The sequence below is a fragment of the Mycteria americana genome, chromosome 14, assembly GCF_035582795.1.
Source record: "Mycteria americana isolate JAX WOST 10 ecotype Jacksonville Zoo and Gardens chromosome 14, USCA_MyAme_1.0, whole genome shotgun sequence".
NCBI classification, from domain to species: Eukaryota; Metazoa; Chordata; class Aves; order Ciconiiformes; family Ciconiidae; genus Mycteria; species Mycteria americana.
Window position 1 is genome coordinate 17,845,399 of NC_134378.1, and position 14,321 is coordinate 17,859,719.

The 14,321-nt window shown below is 60.0% G+C and overlaps 1 protein-coding gene across 4 annotated transcripts; it reads right to left on the reverse strand.

The window, feature by feature from the left end:
• Window positions 1–8,080: 8,080 nt before the first annotated feature.
• Window positions 8,081–13,978, reverse strand: COMMD7 (COMM domain containing 7). Of its 4 annotated transcripts, none has more exons than XM_075517263.1 (9): window positions 13,799–13,978; window positions 12,349–12,402; window positions 12,150–12,255; window positions 10,494–10,550; window positions 10,377–10,414; window positions 9,709–9,799; window positions 9,536–9,585; window positions 8,972–9,020; window positions 8,081–8,458 (listed from the first exon to the last, which is right to left on the reverse strand). In XM_075517263.1, exons 1-9 carry the CDS (start codon window positions 13,910–13,912, stop codon window positions 8,382–8,384), a joined length of 636 nt encoding a protein of 211 aa, XP_075373378.1. In that variant the 5' UTR covers window positions 13,913–13,978; the 3' UTR covers window positions 8,081–8,381. The 4 variants fall into 4 exon arrangements, with proteins under 4 accessions (XP_075373378.1, XP_075373376.1, XP_075373380.1 ...); XM_075517261.1 differs by having other exon boundaries at window positions 13,757–13,976; XM_075517265.1 differs by having other exon boundaries at window positions 12,150–12,252; window positions 13,799–13,973.
• Between the last annotated feature and the right edge of the window lie 343 nt (window positions 13,979–14,321).

Here is a 14,321-nt window from a genome sequence, read left to right on the forward strand (position 1 = left end):
GAGCCCCAGCACACCCCCCCCCCAGGCTGCCCCCACAGCCCCACCCCGCGGGGCTCATCTACAGAGCCGGGGAAGGTGCCGCTGGCATCCGTGCCCTCGTCTTTTCACCAGGGCTGAAAATCGCATCGGTCACCACGCTCAAACCCCGGTTCCCGTGCGGGTGCCCCAGCGGGGTCTGGGCTCTTTGGCATCGCTCCTGCAGCACAGCGTGACACGGAGCTGTGCCTGCCGAACAGATGGCACCACCGCAGCCAGCGCTGCCGCAGCCGGTTTTGGTGACAGAGGAGTACCTGCTGCCCTCCGGCCGGTCTGTCACGGCCGGCAGCGGGGAGCTGCGCCCTGGCCCTTCCGAGGGGCCCTCAGGAGGGTGGTTTGCAGAATGCCAGCGACAAGGGCAGACTCCGCTCCAGGCAGCTCTGGGGTAGCGGCGCAGGGATCAGCAGCAATAACAGCTCCGCAAGCCCTTTGTGTTGCGCCATGTTTAGGCAACGCTGTCTATCACGGGGCAGCAGATCCCCCATTTGGGTTTTTTTTTTTGTCCCGGCTGGTGGGAGTCCTGCCAGGAGGGGGGTGATTGATAAAAGCCAAACCAGCTGCAAGAGGGAGAAGCGTTAATGGGTGAGGCCGTGGGTGGGAGGGATTGGGGACTGCGGGCACCTGGGCTGGGACAGGGCTGCGGGCAGGAGGCTATAAGGCAGGGTGGAAACGGGGGTGTGTTGTGGTAGGGAATGGCCTTGGGAGGGGGTGAGGCTGGAGCTGGAGGCAGAGCGGGCGGACACAGGGGGCTGGGAGGCCATGGTGAGTGAGCTGCAGTTATTCACAGCGCTGTTATTACAGCCACCCATTTCTAACACCCTTGGCGAGGCGGGAGCATGATGTGCTCCAAGAAAGCGTGATTGCTGGCTCCTGCCCCTTGGCCCGGTGCTCGCTGCATTGTGCAGATGGAGCTGCCGGTGCCTCGGCTCTGCTGCCTGGAGGGTGAGCGAGATGGCGGAGGGGAAGGCAGGACTCGTCCTCGCGGGTGCAGGCAGAGCCCTGCGGGAGGGGGACAGAGCTGACGGTGTGGGGGATGGAGATGGTGACAGGGAGAGGAGAGGCAGTGCCTGGGCCGGCTGCGGCATCTGCCCTCCCTGCCGTGTCCCTGCCCCAGCCAGGAGCGCTTCTTTCTCTTTCCCCGGGGTGGAAGGAGCGGTGGACATGCCACCTGCGAGGGATGGACGTGCCACCTGCGAGCTGCTCTTGGTGGTGCTGTGCTCGCATCCGTGTGTCTCGCAACCCTCCCGGTCCGGTGTGGGGTCTGGGGTTGGCCTGGCTTTTCCCTCCGATCTCTCTGCTCCTGGCTGTAAGGTTGGTTTCTAGGCAGAGCCTTAAAGATGACATGCATGCAAGTACTAAAAAAAGCATAATTTTATTCAATAACTGCATTGTGTGCTTAGAATTCACTTGTATGTGAGACGGATCAAGTAGAAAAGCTGGTGAAAAGGCGTGTGCTCCCCCTCTCTCTAACCGGCTCCGTCCGTGCTCTGCTAAAGCCGCTCTGTGGAGGGGCTCCGGCCGTGCCCCGTGGGCTCCAGCCCCGTGGGCCTTGTGTCCCTGCGACAGCGGGACCTCGGCCGGGCCAGCCCCTGGGGCTCTGCCTGACCCCGGGGGTCCCCCGCTCTGCACCGGCGGTGGCTGCGAAGGGTCCGGCATCCCGCGGGCCCCCAGCCACCCCCTTGTCCCGCGCTCCTGCCTTCCTCGGGGCCTGGCCCTGCAGAGGCTGCTCGCAGCTGGGGGCCCGGGCACATGGCCCCATAGATGGTGGGTTGGTAACTTCTATATGTGTATATGTATATATAGCCAGTTCATCAGTAGTGGAAGCTAAAAATACCAGCCTGGCTGGGTAAGCAGATGCCGGGAGGTGGCCCCCAGCGAGGCAGCGTTTCTCCCTATTATTTTTATTAATCTGCTCTTAGCAAAGCCAACCTGACCGATGCGCTGCCCCGGCCCGGCACATTGAGGGGTGCGTGGGCTGGGACAGGGCCTGCTTGGGCGCCGTCCCCGGGTGATGGCGGGGAACGGGGACAGTCGGTTTTCAGTTTTATGGCGGTTTGAATAAATCTGGAAGGCGAGGAGGGGGTGCGCTGCCGTGACACGGCTCCTGCCCCCAGCCCGCGGGCCCGGCCGGCGCAGGGGGCTCCGCTCGGGGCGGCGGGGGCTGCAGGGGCAGCGCTGGGGGGGCCCGGTGCAGCCGGGCGGTGCCCGGGGGTGACACCCGGCTCGGGGGGGGGGTGGGGGAGAGGGGGGCCGGGGCTCCCGGCTGGGAAAGCGGTTCTGGGGGCTGCGGGGGAGATGGTGCCGCGGGGGGCGGGAGGGGGTGGGTCCTGCCTGCGGGAGCGGGGGGAGGGCTGGGGCAGGGGAGGGAGGGCCGGTCGGTGGGGACGGGGTGGCGGATTAGGGGAGGGATGGGGCAGGGGAGGGGGGGGGAGGGATGCTCGGAGGGAAGAGGGGTGGCCTATGGAGGGGGAGGAGGGGGCTGGGGGAGGGAGGGATCCCGGGGGGGCGGGCGGGGCGCAGGGGGCGATGCCCGGAGGGCGCAGGGCGGGATCGCGGGGGGGGTGGGGCGGGGGCGCGGAGCCGCGGCGCTGCGCGGTGCTCTGGCGCCCCCTGCCGTTCCGCGCTGCGCACTGCGGCGGGGGGGGGCGCGGGGAGCCCCGCCCGGCTGCGCGCGGTGCCGTGAGTTTGCACGGGCTCAGCAGCGCTGGGATGCATGGAGGAAACTGGGGGGGGGAAAGGGGGCTACCTGGGGACCGCCACCCCAAACGCTGCCCCGCGGGGCCGCTGAGCCGGGAAAGTGGCGATGCCCCGCCGGTGCTCCCCGGGGAGCTGCCCGTGCTCGCCCACCCGCCCCTCGTCCCACGGGGGCCCCGCAGCCGCCCCTGCCAGGAGCTGCGGGGGGAATGCGCAGGGCCCCCCAGCCCTGGGTCCGGCCAGCCCGGCGGCGGTGCGAAGCAGGGGCCCGGCAAGGGAAGGGCGACCTTGACCTTGCTTGCAGCCCCCAGATTTTCAGGCAGGAACGGGAGCGGTGCCGGGTGCCCGTGGGCAGCAGCGCTGCCGGCGGCCCCGGTCAAGCAACGCCTCCTGCGCAGGGGCTGGCAGCGTCCCACGCGTTATTCACCGTCCCACGCGTTATTCACCGTCCCACGCGTTATTCACCGTCCCACTCGCTGGCCTGGAGCAAAGCTGAGGGAAGGATTTGGGCTCGGCTGCCGAGGGGGACGGGCGCAGGCCTTCCTCGGGCTGCTGCCCCGCAACCCGGCCCGAGAGCAGCGTGCACAAGGGCTGGGGCTGCCTCGGGGCTCGGCGCTGCTCTTGCGGGCGTGGGGGATGCTCTGGCGCGGGGGCTCCTCGCCTGGTGTTCGGCAGCAGCCGATCACCGCAGGGACTCGGTCAGAGGGTGGTTTCAAAGGAGGATGTTCCTCAGCGCTGTGAGATGTGTCAGCAGCACAAGGGTTAACCCTGCTTTCCCTCTCTTTCCATGGCGAACTCGGTGGCGTGGTCGGGGATAACCTCGTTATCGGCTGCGCTGTGGCAGCGATGCCCCTGGGACAGAGCAGCCCTATAAAATGGAGCTGTGCGCTGCGGGGGAGCGCGGGGAAATGGCAGCTGAGCCGCCTCGGTGGGCGGCTGGTGGGGTGCTCCCCTGCCACGCACGAGCCTGCGGCCGCTCGGGGTGTCACCGAGGGGAGCAGCTGGACTGGGCTGTTGGGGACGGGGTGGGTTTGTCACGGTGGGTCGGGGTGCTGGTAGCAAAGCTGTGCCTGCAAGGGAAGCAATGGCAATCGGTCCCGGATAGGGCTGCCCCGAGGGTGCTGAGTGCCATGAGGGGCCAGCACAGCCCCGACCCCAACCCCACAGCTCGGGGGGCTCCTCTCTGGGCTGGGCTCCAGAATGGCCCCTGAGACTCGGCTCTTCCTTGGCCGCCTGCAGAGCAGGGACTCAGGGCTGGGGTCAGGGCTAGCGACGTGCGTGCGCACAGGGACCTCAGCAGTGGCCGTCAGGACATCCATGTTGTGCCAACTGTGCAGCCCCAAGCCCCACGGTGGGGTCTGGGCAAGCCCGGTGATCCCCTCCCGGTCTGCTGTTTCTCAGATGGGCTGGTGAGCTCCCGCCGTCCTTCTCGGGGCTGGTACTGGCGCCGGTGCCCAGGAATTGTTTGCTGCCTGTGCCGTTGTGCCACGGGCCCTGTTTCTGGTGGCCACCTCCCCGTGCTGCGTAAGAAGATGGGTTCCTTATGCCTGAGCATTCATTCGCTCCGCTGATCGACAGCCTGCGGTCTGGCTGAGCAACCCCAATTGTTCCTAGTGTGCCTGGACAAAGAAGTGCCTAGAGAGATGGCAAGGCTTAGGAGAAGAGGACATGCTAGGAATATTTCCACTGCCTTGGACACCACCAGTTTCCCCCCCCCCTCCTGCAAGAATGGGAGGCAGCAGCCCAGTTTCACAGGCAGGGTGGGATGCCTCCCTGCCTGTACCGAGCAGGGCGGGTGCAGGAGAAGCTGGTCCCAAGGCAGGCTGAGGGCTTGTTCCTGGGGAATGTGTCCTCAGCAACGGCATGGTGCTGCGCCGAGCGCAGCGCTCGCCCGTCTGCTCCCAGTAAGGGAGGCAGACGCCGAGGGCCTCTCCCCAGAGCATGGGCCGTGGCAGCCCCAGGTAGCCCCAGGCACCCCCAGCAGGTCCCTGTCGGCGTGGGGTGAGGAGGGGCAGGACTGGCTTCATCAGCCACGCTGCTCTGCGCGGGATTAACACCATCATGGAGGCAACGCCTTTTCCTTTCCCCCAGGGCTGGTGTTCAGCTGGGCCAGGCTCAACGCTGCGCCCTCACCGCAAGCTGCGGGCTTTGCCTGGCATGAGGCTGACCTCCGGGCTGCTCTTAGGGCCGCTACCTGCTGGTTCTTCTCCCCAGCTCGTCTCCCCTGCCACGGCTCATCCCCAGCTGTTGGCCAACCCCAAGATTTGTTGCCCTGTTTTGCAAACAGGAAAGTTGGGCCAGGGATAGACACCGAGCTTTCAAAGCCCTTGGCGTGGAGCGGCTCCTGGCGAGGTCTGTGAAAGCAGGGGGTTCCCGCGGGAGCTCTGCCGGTTCCCATGCGACCTGCTCGAGGTCGGGCAGAGCAGGCAGCAAGCCCTGGTTCCTTCCTTCCCCACCGGCCTGCGGGCTCGAGGCGGGAGCGGAAGCGGAGCCTGTGTCTGCTCCGCCACCTCCGAGCAGGGGGAGGGCGGCGGGCGGCACGGAGGCTTTTGTTCTCGGGGCTCGGAGGGCTCCTTCACACGTGAAGGGAACGGCGGCATCGGCATTTCCAGTGGGGAGAAGATGCCGCATCTGAAAACATCCTGGCTCCCTCGGTCGTTAGCATCTGGCACAGTTGAGAATCACAACTGCATTGAATTGGTGCCGGGAAGCGACAGACCCCACGAGCGCAGCCCCCAGCTCCTGGCTGCTCTGGGTGGTGTCGCAGGAGGCTGGCAGGGATGAGCGTGTGGGATGCCTGGGAGCACGGGACCCCTTGCAGCCTGGCTGCTGGGACCGCTCTGCTATCTCCCCCAGGTTCAGGAGAGACCGCCCGGCAGCTGGGGTGCAATAAGGTGGTCCCCGAGGTGGTAGAGGGTCCCCGCTGTGGCGAGCGGGGCTGCACGAGCGTCTAAGCGTGCGAGGGGGGGACTGTGCTGCGGCTTCAGCACAGCGGAGCCGCCCCTGCCCGCCTGCAGCCCCCACGCTCGGGGCCAGGCTGCAGCCGGGAGGGCCCACGTGTCGTCCCCCCACTCCCACCCCCGCAGCGGGGGCCTGGGCAGGAACGGGGGGGCTGCGGCACGGTGCGCCCAGAGGAAATGGGCCAAGAAAGCCCTCGGGGAGGCAAACCACTGTAGGAGTACAGTTAGCTTCACCCCAAGCTGTAAGAGGCCCCTGTTTCCCCTGCACCCGCTGTCCCGCGGAGATTAGCTCTCGGCTGGCTGGGCTTGACGGGCAGCCGGAAGAGGCAGCGCAGCGAGCACCGCGGGGGCCGCCCGGAAACCCGGGCAAAACGGGCACCGCCGCAGCCCCTTCCCTCCCGGCTGTGCCTCCGTCCCCACCCAACCCTCCCCGTGGCTGCGCTCGCCGCCTGCCGAGCCCCAGCGCGGGGGTCTGGGCATTCACTGTCACCCTGCGCGCTGGTGGCAACGCGGCAAAGCCGGGGCCACGCTGCGCAGGAAAGGCACGGCTGTCACGCTGCGTTTCCCAGCACCGCGCTTGCCCCTGGTCAGCACGATGGGGAAGGCAACCCGGTTCCCCCGTGGTTGGTGTCTCTCCGTGGCGGTGCTGCCGGAGCCGGGTCCCTCCCCGTGCCCCTTCCCCGCCGGGGCTGCCAGCTCGGCTCGTGCTCAGCCAAGGTTGCGGGATGTAAGGGTGCTCCCGGGGTACCGGGGACCGCTGGTGGCAGCATGAAGGTCACACCGCGTCCCAGCGGCATGGCGGCAGCGCTCTCTAATGCCGCCGATCAGCGATGCCCGTGGGGATTATGGAGCAGCATAGAGGTGACCCGTGCGCTTGGGGTCAGCGGGCTGCGGCGTGCGTCAGCCCCGAGCGGCTTAATCCCAACCGGGCAGGAGGAGGAGTGCCGGGGGGCGGCGGATTCCTGACCCACAACTGAGCCTGGCATCTTCTCCGGCATCGCCGTGGTCCACCTCCTGCCGTAACTGGATAGGGCTGAGTGGTGCCGCCCTGGCACCGGGAGGGCGAGGAGAAATAATAGGAACAGGCAGCAGACAACGTAAAGCAAAAAAATTCCTTTTGTCTTGAGAAAGCTGCCCTTCGGATATTTTCTTCCTCCCTGAAATAGCTTTTCCTGCCACCTAAAAGAAGATGGAATATTTTGCAGGGCATTATTTCAGAGGATTTTTTTTTTATTATTTTTTATCGTAATCATGATAAAGCTTGAAATGCTTGTGAATGGCCTGATACACGGGAAAATAAATATGCAAATACCGTCCCCAGGTTTGCCAACAGGATTCCCCGAGCTGTTTCCCAAACGCACGGTTTAGCCTATACTCGTTATCGGTTCTAGTTGCTCATGCAGGACCGCGTGAAATGCAGTGCAGAAAATCGCTGGGTTTTCTGCAAGCTGAAAACCTGCGGGCAAAGCTGTGAGTTGCAGGGAGCTTTGCGACTCCTTTCTCACAGAAACTCTCTTTCTGTGCACGGCTTTAACGGGGCGCAGACGCACGCGCAGGGAGCCGCAGTGCTGCTTGTCCCGCAGCAGGCTTGCAGGACGCCACGGGACAGTGAATGACTGCGGGTGGAGGCTGGAAACGGAGAGGATCTTACTGGTGTTTATCCCGGTGCTGCAGTTCGTCCCCTCTGCTGTAACCGCCGAGTTCGGCAGGGACACGGAGGTGCCTGGGGAAATCCCGGGAGCGGACGAAGCGCGCTGTACGAGGAGCTTCGTTCAGCTCTGCGCTGTGGGAGGTTACAGCGAGCTCGGGCTGCCAAGAGGCACTGGACAATTAAATGGTCCGGCACCGGAGGAACCTCGGTGAACGTAACATCTTCCACTGCCCCCGTGTCAGGTCAGGGACACCCCTCTGCTTCCCGATGAAGAGCTCACCCTCGCCGTTAGACAGCTGGAGTCGAGCTAACGGTGCTTCGTGGGGTTTGGATGTACGTCCCGAAGGAAACGGGCTGGACCTACCTGTGCAGTGTCACACAAACTGCCGACTGAAGAGCTGCTCGCTAGAGCCCAGCACACACAAACTGGATTTATCTAGTCACCCCCTGAGATGTTTTTCCCCCTGTGCATGGAGGCAGATGTTTGGTTGTTTAAGATTTAAAATCATCTACCACGGAGATGCTTTTCAATAACGAGGCATGATTGGGAAGGATGTAATCAGTCCATTTCTCAATACAAGAGCAGTGAGAGGCCTGGAAGTGAGCATTAAGTGATTCACCAGGTTAGGTGCTCTCCTCACTTCCCTTGTCCTCTCTGCTTAATTCTTCCAAGTTTGAAAATGATTCTTTGCTTCGGTTCCTCTTTTTCTCAAAAAATCCAATTCTGATACAAACGGAGCAGGATGGGAATAGGTTTATTTCTTTGCTATTTTAATACAAGTATCTGCATATTTCTGACCACAATTTCTCATAATAGTATAAAAAAAAGAGATGAGTGGACTTGCAGCTGCTTCGAAACACTTGCTGAAGGTTCAGGTTCTGAAGGATTGGTGGGTCCTTCTGGGCCGAGACACCACTGCTTGTTGCACAGCCTTGGCTTCTCCTGTAAGGCTGTTAGTCGGCTGGGAAAGAGCAGATCTGCAGGCCCACAAGGAGAAATTAAACATCCTGGACAGATGTCGGGTCAGGCCCATGCACTTTCAGCTGAAGCTTTCCAGGCTGGTTTTGACCCGTTCCATTTCATGCAGAAAACTGTAGAACTGGGGCAAAGTTAACTCTGCAGAAAAAAAAAAAAGAGGCATCAAGTCTTAGATTTCAGGTTACACTTCCAACATTGGAAAAGCCATCCTGGTGCTACCGCAGAGCCACTTGTGTTCACCAGAATTAGACACTTTGGCTCTCAGCAGCCGTTCCTTTACGCTAGCTGGGCTGCACGGGGTTCCGGGCTAGGATTCTCCTAACAGCAACTGACGCTTGGGAATTGTTTATTTTCTTCATCTGCCATGCTGCTCTGAGCGCTTTGCACAGCTCCATGGCATATCTGTATTTACTTACGCAAAGGCGTGAAGACTGCCCAACGGTCGGTGTTCCTCAGTGCTCCCAGAGTGACCGCGGTGGGGAGAGGCGAGGGCGGGAGCCGTGCAGCATCCACCAGCGACGCTCTCGCGCTGACCCCCGCTGCGTCCGCACCCAAAGCTTCCCCACCTCCCGCAACACCCCGGAGCTCTGAGCTGCTGCTCCGCTTTCACATACTCAAGTGCTTGCTGCTTTTACAGAACTGTTAACTCACCTATATACACGTTTTCCATTTGGCTCCCTTTTTTAATCACCAGCTTCAGCTTGGGGGAAGAAAAAGCAGAGGTATTTTAATTCAGAGAGACTTGTATTCTGAGCACCGTGAAAAGACAGACGCACAGGAGTCTGCTGGGAGTTTCAGACGGGCAGACTGCTGCAAAGCACGCACATCTTTGACAGGCTTTTTGGGAAGTGTCACTGTAGGAACAGATTCCTCGGGCATTGGGAGGATCTCTGGAAGTCCTTATAAATGATCACATTTCCCCTCCCTCCCAAGACAGCGTGACCTTTGCTAGAGTGAGCTTTTTGAACAGCTTTTCAGAGTGGGCCACACTCCTGTGATACGTGATGTCTTCAGAAGAGAAACAAATCGCAGTGTGCCTGCTATCTGCTGGCAGTTGCACTCAGAAGACTGAAGCAGATGCAGTGTTGCAGAGCCTGCTCCTATGAGATCTAGCTTTCCTCTAGCTCCTCTCACAGCCAGTACTTCCCACATGCCTGGTCGCAGCTTGCTCCTTCACTGCACTACAACCCGAACTCTCTGATGTAGGAGATTTACCTGTAAGAAGATACTTCCCACTTTTTCCAGTTCGCTGCTCCCAGCAGTCACTGTGAATCAGAAAGAAGAGAAGGGAGATAACCTGTTAGCTAAACTGTGAAATAAAAAGTTATTTAGCTGGGAGCTGCTGTTGGGTTTCCCAGCCCCTTCAGTTTATGCTTTAGCTCCATTACCTCCAAACTTCCACTCCATATCTATCAGCTGGTTAATCATCAGCGTCTGCCCAACAGCCAGGCGTGTTAGGGTGGGGGAATTCACCTTCCACTGCAAGAGCAAAAGACACACAAGCAATCAGTTCAGAGAGGCCTCTATTTATGTTACCTGTAATTTCAACATAAATTGGAAACTAGGCGGACCGATGGCAGAAGCCCAAAGTGGAGGTATGTAAAGGGGCAAACTAATGTGGGCGGGGAGGGCTTTCAAAGATGTTTGAGTCCTGCTAGGATTTCCATCTGCCTTGTCACTTCTGTAAATGAAACGCACTGTTTTTGCTTTAACGCTGGTTCAGTGTAACAATATCTGCGCAAAAAGTCATGTGTTCATGTAACTGCATGACCCCGGGGCTCCAAGCATGCAAAGCAGAAAAACAATCAAATGAAAGCCACACAGAAGTGCAGGAATCACTAAAGCGATGAGGTGGAGGCCACGGCAAAACAGAAGTATCATTAGGCAAAGTGTTCCTTATCAGTTATCCGAGGATCTTCAGCTCAAAATTCTGAGCTGGTTTTGAAGAAAATACCCAAAGCGCTGACACATCTCAGTATCACAGCGGGGTTTTACCAGTTCCCACTCAAGGACTGTCATTTTGTTAGCTTAGAAACAAGCAAAAATATATTAATACCTGTTCTGCAAAATAACTGGCTTTCTCTTCACTGAGGCCTGTGGGGGAAACCATATGAGATTACTATATGTGATAAATATTAATTATCTTTTATTTAGTGAAAGTCAGGTGACCTACCTAGAGCAATAAAATCTGCTCTGACTTGTTCGGAAGACAAATTCCTCTTCAGGGCACCTGAATAAACAATGCAAAGAAGCAAAATCACTTTTTACTGAGTCAAACCAATCTTTACTGAGTCAAACGCAGAGACGGAGACCCTGCGATAGAAAGCCTCTGTTCTTGGACTGTGTTTTGAAACAAACCACAGCTCCTCAAGATAGGCAACCCGGTTGTGCCTGCCGGTGTCTCTGCAGATGCCCAGCGCTTTAAAAGTCCGGGCGACGGGAGCGCGGGCGAGAGAGGGAGATTTCATGGCAGGTACCCATGGAAACGGCAGCAGCGGTTGTGTTTTGAAGTTGCTGCTTTCTCTCCTATAGAAGCTTTGCTTGTTAAAGGAGAACTGTTAAGGCTGGCAGGCTACTAATTTGACCTACCTGCTGTGTTTTGGATTATGGGTGTGAACGTGTGCATATAACACTTTCCCCTGCTGCGCCTGCCTCCTTTGTTCTGGGGCACAGGCAGCACATGGAAGTTTACAAGGATTCTGTTCTCTGAAGCCAAGAGCAGGAATCTCATAAATTCAAAGCGACTGCCAGTCCCACGTGGCTTTCCGTCTGTGCAGCACATAGGCAAAGTTATCTGCTGTAATCTGTTCCGATACTGTCTGTGGCATCCCAGAGCTAAGGAAAAGTTACACTGGGATTGGAGCCAGAGCACACAAACAGGGACGACGAGACTGAGTGCACCTAGGCCAGAATCAGGAAGGGAGCAAATGCCAATTCCACGTTAAATACCCCCAAGACAGTCATAGGAAAGGAAATTATTCATTGCTACTCCTGGACAGAAGAAATGGCTTGAAGTAGTGGAACGAAAATTTAGACCAAATGCAGGAAACAGTTGTGCATGGCTTCGCTGCTGTGAAGAAAGCTCCGGGGAACCCAGGACTGAAGGATAGTAGCAAGGGACTATTAATAACAAGAAGAATCAATGGAATGAACATGCAGTGGAGGTGTTTGATGCATTATGTCAAACGGCAGCCACAACATCAGAGTGATCTCCTAAAGTGCTGGAGTCTGGGGTATTCAAGGGGAATCCCCCTGCCCTCTTCCCCACTACTTATGGATGAGAAACTCCTGGACACATGAGTGTTTTTCTAAAACAAGACTGCAAGGACAGATGTCTCCTTTACATGGCCTAGAGCTATGCCGGTTTCAGCCCACTCTAGAGGGATGTGTACGCCGTCTTATCTGTCCCAAACAGCACTTGTCCTTGTAGGAATTACAGTAGGGGGTCACTTGGATGGAAGTCCCTCCAAAGACTTAGTGCCGACATAAGGCTGCGCTGGTCTGGCAAAATGGATTTACAGGTACGAGTTAAGCCACGCACTGTCACAGTGTTGGGCTTGCACTTAATGCATAGATATTTAAGTGAGTTTAGTTAAGCCTGTGAAATGTCTGTGCAGGCAGGGTGTAAAGAATACAAAGCCCAAGTCACTAAACAGGGATATTTCAACGGAAGAATTTTTGATTCTTAAACGCTAAGCCATTCACTAGCTACCATTAGCACTTGCTGTGCAACCAAGTGCACGGCAGTTCTGAAGACACACTTCAGCAGCATGCAGGAATGGATGCGATAGTTTGGCCTCAGGGTAGCATATGCAAATGTATCACTTACCATTAGGTACCAGAAGAATACTTTTGACAATGTTTTTCAGGGGGCCCAAGCTGATTTTATTCATGGTGGCAAAGTCTGAGAGCTGAGTCAGAAACCTTTCTACCTGCTCAAGAGAAAGAGCAGCGATACAATCTTATCTCTGCACGTTTCTCACCAGAGCTGCATTCACACACTTCTCAGTGTTCTGCACATGCCTCACCTCCTTGGGCTCTGTCAGAAAGCGGAAGAGCACTTCAGTCAGCGCTGAGAATTGCTGTGAAGAAACAGGACAGTGTTACAGAGTCAGGCATCAGCACGTGTCGTTTCTCAGCACCTCGCCACCCCCATCACCACCACGACTCGGTGGTGATATACCACCTTGACACAGCTCCGCCTGCCCCCAGTACGTTGGTCCCAGAGTTTGACCTCCCTTCCTGGTAAGGTACCCCCGTCCTCGGCCTTACAAGATGCCTATGGATGAGATTTTCTCATGGATGCTTTTCAGAGCATCTCAAAGGGTTTGAGCAGCTGGTAGCTGGCACTGCACAGGGCTTTTGTGACTCTTGGCTAATCGGAAGCTGCTGTTCTATCCTGTGTAATCCAAAAACTGTGAGTGGGAAAAGATGCGAACAACTAGTCTCATGTTTCAGAAACCCCATGGGGTAACCAGACTAACTTGGGAAAGGAAAAGAACTGGTTAAAGGTCTAGTCACTGCCTTCAGTTTTCTGAGGGTGCAGCCGGCAGGGCTGGAGAGCCTGTCTGCAGGGCAGAGCACCGCTACCCTCCCTCCTCTGCCAGCACCAGTGCTGGCCGTGACCTTCTGGGTACGTCTGGCTGCTCCGCTGCTGCACGTGGCTCGTCCTGTCCTACCCTCCTTGTCAGCCGTCTAACAGAGATGGCACCGGGCTGTTACCCACGGTTCTGGCAAGCTGAGCTAAAAAAGCCACAGCTCTTCCACCAACTTCAGCCCAAGCTGAACCAGCTTCTGAGACACGGCTGCACACCCGCTGTGTCAGCGACCCGGAGGCAGATGTGTACCGCCGGCCGGGACAGGAGGGCGGTGGGGTGGCAATCACAACCCGAATGCTATGCAGTCCCGCCGAGAAAAACCAGTGCTCGACAGGACGCGACTGCCCACGCAGGGCACGACGTGAGCCCTTCGTCAGGAACGCCTTGCAGCCTGAAAACAAGCTCCCGCGGCGCGTGGGGCTCGCCCGGCCAGGAGCGGGGCTGTGCCGCCGAGCAGGGGGCCACGCTCTGCAGCCCTGCCTCGGACACCAGGAAACGCGGCTCCCTTCTGGAGCGGGCTGAGAGCCGGCAGGGACCCTGGGGCCTGGAGGCCCGACCCGGCCTGGTACCGGGGCTGCTCTGGGGGTGCGGGGCCTGGAAGCCCCGTGGGGCCCAGCACCGGGGCTGCTCTGGGGGTGCGGGGCCTGCTGGGCCCGACCAGGCCCGGCACCGGGGCTGCTCCGGAGCTGCGGGGCCAGCTGGGCCCGGCACCCCGGGCGGCGGCTCGCCCCGGCCGGCTGCGGCTGCCCTGGAGCCGTCGGCCCCGCGGGATCCGGGGCCGGGGCTGCTCCCGCGGCCGCTCCCCGCCCTCCCCCGGCCCGGCCCGGCCCGGCCCCACCTGGGCGCTGAGCTGGTTGAGGTTGTGCATGTCGCCGCTCACCGCCTCCGGCACCGGGTCGCGGGTGAAGTTGAGCAGCCCCATGGCGGCCGCCGCGGCTCCGCCCGCCCCGCCCGGCCCCGGCGCCGGCGCCGGCGTCCGCCCCAGCCTGAGCATTGGCGGCCGCACTTTCCGCACCGCCGCCGCCGCCCCGCTGCCCCGGCCCCGCGCCGGCCGAGGGGGGCGGCTGAGGGCGCCCGGGGGGGGCCCCCGCCCTCCATCCCCTGCTGGGCCCGGCCCGGCCCGTGGCGCGCCCCGAGGTGGCCCCTTCGCCCCCGCAGCCCGAGCGCCCGCCACGGCGCCGGGGGAGCCGCCGGTTGGCACCGGGCGGGTGGCCTGCCTGGTTGCCCACCCCAGGGCTGGCAGCGGTGCTGTGCCGCGGGCCCCGAGGCCGCGCAGTCCGCAAGCTGCACCTACGCGGGCAGGGGAGCGTGGCTGGGTTCACCTCCCAGCACACCTTCGCGCGCCATTGCTCGGTCGTACGGAAGGGTTACGTTTGATGGGAAGGTTCGGGACGACCTCTTGC